Genomic DNA, 10,986 nt, shown 5'->3' on the forward strand with positions numbered 1-10,986 from the left:
AGTTTATAAGTAATACAAACACAACATCTATTTTCAATAAATTCAGAGGCTGTGAATAAAATTTTAACGTATTTAGACTATGAAAATATTTACTCAATTTTGTTTTTCCAAATTTATTTTTATTTGACTGAGGAACAGTGCAGTAAATCTTTAAGAGCTTTATGGACAAATATATTCTCATTTGTTAAACACTAATAATATCACAATAAATAATGCTTTCATTTAGATATAAAGTAAATACTAAATCTTCGCGCTCATTGTTTAGCTAAAACAATCTTACATTTATATTCAATCAAAGGTATGAATTGTTGACCAGATCACACACTAGAAGGTGAAGGGACGACGACATTTCGGTCCGTCCTGGACCATTCACAATCGACTTGAGAATGGTCCAGGACTGACCGAAACGTTGTCGTCCCTTCACCATCTAGTGTGTGATCTGGTCAACATACTTTAGCCACGTTATTGTGTCTCATCGCCTGCAAAGGAATGAATACATTTGGAGGTAAGTCTACACGTTTAAATCTCAGCTGCAGCAAGGGGAGGTGCAAAATAGGCTCAAGAGAGTTTAACAAACTTTCTTAAATTCCAGGTCTGTGGAATATATATGCAAATGAGGCCATGATTAACGGGGCACCAAGGAATAATAAAATACTGCCTCTTAATTACATTCCATCCTGGGGGAAAAAATTAAATACGAGACGAAAGAATTATATCCGAAGTAATTCGATTAAGAAGTGCAAATCTGTCTTACTGATTTTTATCCGAAGCCTACTGACGCCAGATTGGGACACATGAAATCAAATTTTCTGACTAAATCCAAAAAATAATCTAATCTAAGGTCTCCATCCATCAAAAACTGTAATCAACTCGTGTAGGATCACTTAAGAAAGTGTTCCACCTGCAGGCGATGAGTCACAATAACGTGACTGAAGTATGTTGACCAGACCACACACTAGAAGTTAAAGGGACGACGACATTTCGGTCCGTCCTGGACCATTCTCAAGTCGATTGAAACAAGTCATTCTCATGTCAAGTCATTCTCACAATCGACGTGAGAATGGTCCAGGACGGACCGAAACGTCGTCGTCCCTTCAACTTCTAGTGTGTGGTCTGTTCCACCTGTTTACGTTTCAGGGGATGTAACTGAATTTGCTGAAGATGCTGGAAAAAGTATAGGGCCACAATGATGAATAGCTGAAAGCCCTGAATACTCACGTTGCAAAATAATCGAAAATAATGAACCCTCGTCATGTGAGAGATCATGTTGTAGTGAGATGTAAGAGATAGTGACCTCTGATCTAGAGAAAAACCAGGAGCAGTGACCGCTCACCTTGAGAAAGAGCCTGAAGTATCGTGTTGGGAAGACAATGCTCTTGGATCCATCACCGAGTCCATCCATCACAGCGCCCTTGACCAGGATAGAGTTTGAGGTGTAGAAACACATGAGCACCATCAATCCCCCAACAGTCGTCAGCAAGTTGCTAAGCACTGGGAGACCTGCCAGGTGGGAGTCAGAAAGTCAAAGTGACACAAGAGTTGGCATAAATTTTAAATTTGATTTGATTCGATGAATACCTGGGTAAATAGTGATTAGGAAAGAGGGTTGTTAATCTATGGAACAAATTACTGGATAACATAATAGACGTAGAATTACTGGCTTGTTTCAAACGACCTAGACTACGTTGTAGTTCGTAGCGGCCTAACCAATATTATAGTTGTGGTTATGACTATTTGTATTACGATCTTTTATATCATATTTGCTTGAATTCATAGATAAAGTTAATGTAACCTGCATTATACTGAATGCAATGTGGATATTTTCTAGGCCTAACTAGTAGCCATGTAGTAGGCCTAACTAACTAGACCATGTAGTTAGGAAACTATTTTCGTAATACTTGTCGAGCTGGTGTGTCTATTTTGACGTGTTTCACGTGAGCTATTTATTTATATGCTATTGAATAAATTAAATTTTTTATTTTTGTAAGTGTAATATTAATATTATTTCTTACTTAAAACACTGAGCAATTCTGAGAAAACAAGACACGCCGAATTTGGAATGCGAGAAGTCGTGTAGGAGGAATGTTAGTTGTACTCACCTATTTGTGCTTGCGGGGGTTGAGCTTTGGCTCTTTGGTCCCGCCTCTCAACTGTCAATCAACTGGTGTACAGATTCCTGAGCCTACCCTGGAAACGCAAACCGAAACTGTCTCTATTTTCCGCTTGTTACAACTTGTAATAAAGTTGTTACATCTTGGCTTAACGGGTTTATGACGTATTAGAACGTTGTTACAACTTGCTATACTGGTTGTTATAACTGGTTAGGAAGTATTAAAACTTGTTCGAACGTGGTACCAACGTCGTAGTTTCGGTGCGTGTTTGGCGGGTACTGGGCTCTATCATATCTACATTTGAAACTGTGTATGGAGTCAGCCTCCATACACAGTGTGTGTGTGTGTGTGTTTGTGTGTATGAGTTTATAATGTGTGTTTGTGGTGTGTGTGTGCGCGCGCAGGATAAGAATAAATTTTAGAATATAATACTCTATCAACTAAAGAATCTGTATGCATTGGCTACACATATAAAGTGAAGCGATATGATTATCTGTATTTCATACATATATTGTTGTGCCTAAGAAAGTAGCAGGAGTTGTGAGATCATTTATTATATATAAAATGAATGTTAATTCATTAAGAAACTTGGTGGAAATTGAGCCTTTAATATGTAATAAACATAAATGTCTAAAAATATAGTATAAATTAACAAAGATATTTTAATTATTGAAGTTATCATTAACATTAAAGCTGAATAAAGAACGAAATCTGAGTATTGAAGGAAAATTATTAATATTGGGAAATTCTTCTGCTCTCTCTGAATTTATTCCGTCCGCCAACAGATGGCGTTATTATGCTGGTATATGGCACCTTTACAGGATGACACGTTTTCAGTTACATGATGGGGGGAGCTTTCCAAACTATCTGGACAGGGAAATATGTACATATATCTTCGTCTGCTTCGCCGACGAAGCAGATAACATATATATATACATATATATATATATATATATATATATATATATATATATATATATATATATATATATATATATATATATATATATATATATATATATATATATGTAACCGAAAGGTGTACTCTGCTTCTCAGTGCATATAAACTGAGAGTTCACGTTAGCCATATGGTCAGAACTAAGGTATATATTTTGGTTGGTCACTAAATAGTGTAGTGGGTTAAATAACCATCCAGAGGTTGATATGCCTTAAACACAATGCCGAACTCTTTCTTATATAGTCTTAGCAAGAAGGCAGAGAAAAGACAGCATACAGGAGAGCGTCCACTACCTGGGAGAAGATATATATTCAGTAGCATCCACACGCCTCTCCATACGTTAACGTCGCCGACGAAGCAGATAGTGTGGTAAACGTCTTCCACCAGGATCTTAAACAGACCCTTCCTCGCCTTCCGGAGGCACGGGATCAACACCAGCTGCGCCAGGAACACCAGCAGCGTCACCGTTAACCCCAATATCTGCAAGAAAATACTGGGTCATCCTGTACATCAGAGGGGAGTGTCAGGGATCACTGGCATCTTCAACATTTTGAGGAGGACACTGCGTCACTTACACCCAATACCTGAGAGAACACACACCGTCAATATCCTCCCAAACACCGGAAGGACACATCGTCACTGGCGTTCCCAACACCTCAAGACCAAATCTTTACTGTCGTCCTAAATACGAAGAACAACACATCGACACTATTGTCCCCAACACCAATGGTGATTTGTTCTCCGGTGTATCAAAATGACTGGGGGTGCACAAATACCCAATCATTTCAATACACCGGGAATATTACCACAGAAAAATACGTCAAAATACACCGGGAATATTACCACAGTTTCTCTGTCACACTTCGAGACGTACTGAATGCAACGGCAGTCTTCTTTGACACTATAAGTCAATGGAGACTTCAGTTGAATTCACATGGTGTGCTGAGTGCCGAGTCTGACTTCTCGACGAGAGGACTCTCCGAAATGGGACTAGAGACGAACCCAGCTGTCGATATTCTCAGTGAAGCCGATCCAAACTGAACCTAACCCACTTCTTTTTCACCAACGATTCTGGTTCACTTTAAATATATTTTAATAAAGATTTCTGAATTTTAAACTCAAGGAATAAGTTATTTTAGCACTGGAAGAGGTCAAAAGCCTGGCTTGGCCACAGCGGTCAAAGCCCGGCCTTGGTCACAGTGGTCAAAGCCCGGCCTTGGTCACAGTGGTCAAAGTCCTGCCTTGGTCACAGTGGTCAGAGCCCTGCCTTGGTAGACGTAGTCAAAACCGTGGTTTAGTCACAGTGAAAAAAAGCCTCGTCTTAGTCGCAATGTTCAATGGCTGCAGAGTGAACATTCCGCTTGATGTCTGGCATTTCATTGTTAACTTAGAAGCTTTAAAAACCTCGGAAAATGTCTGCCGAGTGACACAATATCCAAGAGTAACTTAGATTCAATATTGACACTCAACGTTGCACATATGGTGCTCACTGGGTAGCGCCATCATAAGGATACAAGTCATCTTCGGGCGAGGAATAATTAGCGGAGATGCAAGACAACTGATTGTAAGACTCAAGCCACTTTGTTATCGGTTTTATTATCAATTCACACTTCAGTCAACGTAAACATAAATCTTTCTTGCAATCTGTCAGGGACCAGGAGCTGTGCGTCAAGCAAGGAATGGGCATTATGTCTTAATTTTCGTAACTGTAAAGTGTAAGTTTTAGTATAGAGAAAGTAAATAAACTCTACGGGTACTGCTAACCGTGTTTCAATATGTGTGACGCGATGCCCGTGTTTGGAGCTGATAAATTACGTATCCAAAGGTAACCTAAAGGTGAAACATATTAAATAATATAGTTAAATATACATAGTGAACGTAGAGAATTGTTGAATTAATATGAACTCTATGGATCTCACAACTCATCATCAGGAACTGTTAAGTAATTACTGTACAGAGTACCCCGATGATATTAAGGGTCTATTTTTCGTTCCTCTCATATAAACTTGTAGTCGAATGTCTTTAACACGTTATTTTTGGTTTATAGTGAAGAAAATTAGGCTTTCTCTACCTCGCAGACATTTTGAAATTTATTTTAATGACAAATCTACTTCAGCCTATTTAATGAACAACTCGTCCCTGCAATTAAAGCACTTTAATTTAAACGTTCTCGACAGCCAAGACCAAGCTGAGCTAATTTACTGAAATTTAAGCAACTCACTTTATATGCATTTTCCGACGAACAAGTATGAGCTATGAATAAAAAATCTAGGTTTGTATGCATATGTTAGGGAAAAACTACTTCATATTGAAAGTTTGTCAAATTGGGAGAACACACTGTCGACGCACACAAGGTTTGTGAAGGTTATCAAGGATTTTTTCCAGGTATCTTGTTGGTCGATTACAGATAAGATTCCTTAGAAAATCATCAACTAACGTTTCACTTTTCTTAAGCCAGGGATTCTTGGTTCATCAGAAATTAAGAGATATCCATTAAAAGTGAATATTCACATACATAACTTCAAACAAATATCAAACTGTTTAATTCTATGTTGTCTCAATTCACCAGACTCGTTTGATTAGTTCAGGCCAACAAAACGTATATATAAAGTTAAATATAAACAAACCCTAAATTCAAATGCATGTGTGAATATGTTCTTGGCTATATAAAATGCTTTCACGTGTGATTTGTGACAAAGAGAATATTAACCTAACAAATTCACAAAGGCCTGAAAGTTGTAGCATTAAACATTATGATAAATATCGTGACGAGACATTTATATATGGAACTAATAGGGCAAGAACTTTGCGATGTGATGTTACAGTGGCCAGAATACGCCTGGGATATAAACGTATCTAGCAGCTCTCTCAAACCCCAAATGCCGAGTACACAATGTGTCAACTTTGTGAAAAAGAAAACATGCATTCCCTTGAACATTATATGGTAGAATGTCCCATATCGACTGACTTTCGCTCTCCTGGACTGAGGTATGCTGAACTCTGTAAATACTATATGAATACAGGAACACCTGATGATATATTGGACTTGTACCCAACATTGACTACGTTATAAATCTGTTATGCAATTTATTGTATTTATACAATATGTAATACATCTGTTATACAATGTATGTACCTATAACTTGAGCTTGTAAAAGCTTCTTAGTCACCTTCAGTAGTTAAGTGTTTAATAACATACTAGAAGTTTCAATAGAAGCTATCTTACCCTGTCAAAGTAGGAGAGACATAGGTGTATGTATATATATGTGGATATGTGTATAAATGTATATGTATGTGTATTTGTATACAAGATATGTGGAAGCTGGTCAGAATTGCCTTTTCACCTTTGTAAACGCACGTTAATAACGCTATGTAAAAAAACACCTCGAGCACTGTTTATGTAGCGTAGACGTAAATATGTGTGTTTATGTTTATAGGTAAAATTAGATTTTTAAAGCATACAATCACCTTCTATGGCTGATTGTTCAATAATTCACTGAACTATATGTTTAACAGATCTCTAACCCTGTACGTGGGGGACAGAAGAAAATGTATATATGCTGGTTAGCATTGTAAATGTGTGGCCACGATTGTGGTAGAAAATAATAAAAAAAAATTTTATTTCTTGTCTTGAAGAACCATCCTAGTAAATAATTACGCGGATGGTTCTTCTCGTCGGATGTTGTAAGTGTGAATGTGTGAGTGTGTGTGTGTGAGAGAGAGAGTGTGCGTGTGCGTGCATGTGTGTGTCAAGACGATCATTAATCCTGTTAGCATGAGCGCCCTTGGTTCGTGACACTCCTAACATCACACTTCCCTCTCCCTCCTATTCCACTCCCTCTCCCTCCTCCTTCCCACCCAAACAATCCCTTCCGTCCCCCTTCCATCCCCCTTCCCTTCCATCCACCCCTCCCCCAAACCCCCCACACCACTCTCAGAGTCGCCCTCGGTGTTGACTTCCTCAGGATTTAATGAATTCCTGAACTGTGTCAACAGGGTCATTGACTCCGGACCGCTTCTTCTTTTCTCTGTGATTCGTGCAGTTCCTAGCGAGGGAGGGAGGAGGAGGGACCGTCTTTTGTTTATCAGAATACTTATCTTCTCTAACATTACAAGGTGTGTGTTTGACAAGGTTTTGGGCGAAGTGAATCATAAGACTAACAAATATATCATTTTTTGGTTCTGTATTGACGTTGCAAGATATATATATTTATTTGTGGAGTATTTTTTAATATATATATATATTATATATATATATATATATATATATATATATATATATATATATATATAAATAAATATATATATATATATATATATATATATATATATATATATATATATATATATATATATATATATATATATATATATGGGACTAAACTTTAAACCTGTGATAAGATCAGCATTAACCTGTGATAATATGATGCTGGAAATATTATTCTGTAATAATATGAGGCTAAGTGTCTATAAATCATATAAACCAAACGGTTGCTATTTTAATTATGAACTAGCCATACTATTTTAATAAATTCCTTTGCAATCCCCAATGTTGCTATATATCTTAGAATGAAAAATCAAACCGGGAAATATTATCTTGGCATGAACAAATAGCTACAGCAAGATTAAACAGAAAAGAGTCAATTAAAAATATAATTGCAGTAACCTAGCAGCTGTAAATGTTTACTGATAATATGGTTGAAATTGATCTGAAGATAATGTTATAATGAACATGGCTGAAACAAGCTAACCCACAAATATGAAATGAGAACGACGACTGTCCAATGCTTTTCGGACCCTTATCAAATCGTCAAAGGGACTAAGACGGTCCGAAACGTCTTAGTTTCGGATAATGATGACTGGAAACTGTACAGTCATCATTGGACTGACTTGTTAAAGATCCAAGACAGGCCCTAACGTTCTCGTATTTATTCCCAATGTGTTATATTAAAATTAACATGGAATATTAACCCAAATTATGTAGATCATTGTAATCAAGCTTCTATTGACTATGTTACGGTCTAACTAGGAAAGTAGTGACCATGATAGTTGTCCAATCGTAGTAATACTCACATGGTTTCAGCCCGAGACAAAGTGATTGTGATTGATAGAATTATGCTATCTCCATTAACTCATACTGACCATGGAACCCCAGGCGGAGTAGACAGGGTGATCAGGAAAGAACAAGGCGTCGAGGAAGACCCACGAGCCTCTCCAGACGAACACGACCAGAGACCCAGTCACCACCACTGTGAAAACCGTATCCAGGATGAAGTACCCGTAGTGATCCTTCTGGGGGAGGAAAATCAAAGATTGTAGATTCACTTTTGATTAGTAATTGGAGTGATTGGTCGTGAGTGTTGTCTGTGGGAGGGTAGAAGATGAGTGTCTTTGTTGGAGGGTGGAGGATGAGTGTGTCTGTGGGAGGGTGGATGATGAGATTGAAGAGTTGGTGTGTTGTTAATGGGAAGATGGGTTGAATCTTTGCATGGATTGGAGTGGTGATTGTAGGTTTTTTGCTTATATCGGACGAAATGTTCTTGTGTAAATGGATGGCATTGTATAAATGGGTGAGTACATGTAAGAATGCATATTGTCCATTCATTATATATATATATATATATATATATATATATATATATATATATATATATATATATATATATATATATATATATATATATATATATATACGGTGGGTGAAGCCAACTTGTATTTAATTCACCTCTAAGACTGCAAATGTTGATAAGTTCATTGAAACGCACCTCTTAGCGTTGGGCCATATACAACTGTAAAATAAACTTTTGTAGAATTAATTCTTCTACTTCGCAAGTGAAGAACATATGAAATAACAACGATCCGTGCTAGAATCATTGGTCTAAACCTTTCTGTGATAACAATATGCATGTTTCCCCGTACTTTCCATCTTCAAATAAAAGAAACTAACAACGCACTCAGAACTGAGTGATCAGCCATTAACATTGTATCATAATCTTGCAACTAAAACACACAAACACACTCAGAAGAATTCCAGCCACAGACAACACTGAAAAAGATTGAACTTTAATCAAAACATCATATCACGCTTAAAGACATATAGTGAAAATAAATACATTTCAATAGTCAAATATGAGCATTTTTGTTTCACTTTTTTCAACAACAAAACGCCAATAACAACAGCATATAAACCACAGTCGATAACACCGGGTTGCAGTGTCCCTTTGGAACTATATTGGACGCAGTCGTAAATACGTAGATAATTTTCACCACACTGGTGAATATCTGTGAGTTACGTCATTGACTTTCCGCACAGTTTAACTCTGTAGTTTGGGGAAGAGGAGAGGGCTAGGGGTGAGGACGGAGGGGGGAATGGAAGGTCCAAGTGATAGTGGTTGGGGTGGTTGGTGGGTTCAAGTGTTGGTGTGGTCCTGGGGTGGTTGGTGGGTCCACGTGTTGGTGTGGGGACACAGGTGGAGACTGAGTACCCAAATGAGCCACAGGGACATTAAAAAGAACTTTTTCAGTGTCAGAGTAGTTAACAGGTGGAATGCATTGATTGACGATTGAGAGGCGGGACCAAAGAGCCAGAGCTCAACCCCCGCAAGCACAACTAGGTGAGTAGACACACACCCGGCTGATGGCAGAAACAAAATAGGTAGAGTATCTTTCGGCCTGATACCCCTGTTACCTAGCAATAAATAGGTACCTAGGGGTTAGACAGCTGTTGCGGGCTGCTTGCTGGGTGTGTGTGTGTAGAAAAAAAGTTAGTAACAGTTGATTGATTGACAATCAAGAGGCGGACCGAAAGAGCAGAGCTCAACCCCGCAAACACAACTAAGTGAATACACACACACACACACACACACACACACACACACACACACACACACACACACACACACATACACGCACACACACACACACACACACACACACACACACACACACACACACACACACACACACACACACACACACACCACACACACACACACACACACACACACACACACACACACACACACACACACACACAATACAAAACTAATTTTTGTAAGTTTTTGTGCAGAGCGCTGAAAACAAACTTTTTTTCGTCCCTGCCGCCACTTATAATGACGGAAAATCATCTTTTTTTTTCAACTTCTCCCATCTATGTATTCAAAATTTGTGTGTCAAAATGCAAATGTAATCTAACCACGTATTGGGATTTTTATTGATGTTTTAATTACTAATTCGAGCATTTTTCGTGTTTCAAACTACATTGCATGGAGTTAATTAGATTTTATATATTATTTATTCAGCATTGCGGAAATCCAAAGTTGATACATTTTTCATTAGTGTGTTCAGCAAGCATAACGAGAAAAAAACGAATTATTTATTCTATACGCAATTACATTCATTAATTTGACTTCTGGGTTATGATGAAGAGAAAAAAAATGGCAGTGGGGGATGTTGACAAACTCAGATGTCGCCAAACATCAGCAGATGATGACGTCTCTACCGTGATCTCTCTAGTTTTACCCAATGCCTTACCCTATGTTTAATAGGCCCTAACCCCATAACTTATGTTTAATAGGCCCTAACCCCATTACCCTATGTGTGAGTGATCCAAACTCTTTCAATTCTCTCACATGTGTATTTAACCAAACATTGTACATCATGCATTCATTCTTCACCTGAAAATATTTCAGAGGAGAATGAAAGGTTGTAGAGAAGAAATTCTTCATTAATTGCTAGCTTCTTTACCGTGAATTTTAGTAAGTTGATTAATTCTAAGTTAATTTAGTAACTTAATTGTTCTTCCTAATTCTGAAACTGTGAGATCAATGATTCTAGCACGAATCTTAACTATTTTCATATTTTCTTGACTTGATCAGTTGAGAAATTATTTCTTCGAGGGCTATTTTACAGATTTAT

The 10,986-nt window shown here is 37.7% G+C and overlaps 1 protein-coding gene across 2 annotated transcripts in view; it reads right to left on the minus strand.

The window, feature by feature from the left end:
• Positions 1-10,986, minus strand: part of fusl (fuseless) — a 62,051-nt gene that overhangs the window by 6,435 nt on the left and 44,630 nt on the right. For both annotated transcript variants that reach the window (XR_011224956.1, XM_069314094.1), the window contains exons 2-4: positions 8,212-8,361; positions 3,363-3,549; positions 1,334-1,500 (exon numbers count right to left, since the gene is read on the minus strand). Coding sequence is in view for 1 of the 2 variants with exons in the window: in XM_069314094.1 (XP_069170195.1) it covers positions 1,334-1,500; positions 3,363-3,549; positions 8,212-8,361 (504 nt within the window). In the remaining variant the exon portion in view is untranslated. The remainder of the gene's footprint in view (positions 1-1,333; positions 1,501-3,362; positions 3,550-8,211; positions 8,362-10,986) is intronic.

The sequence above is a fragment of the Procambarus clarkii genome, chromosome 78, assembly GCF_040958095.1.
Source record: "Procambarus clarkii isolate CNS0578487 chromosome 78, FALCON_Pclarkii_2.0, whole genome shotgun sequence".
Classification (NCBI taxonomy): Eukaryota; Metazoa; Arthropoda; class Malacostraca; order Decapoda; family Cambaridae; genus Procambarus; species Procambarus clarkii.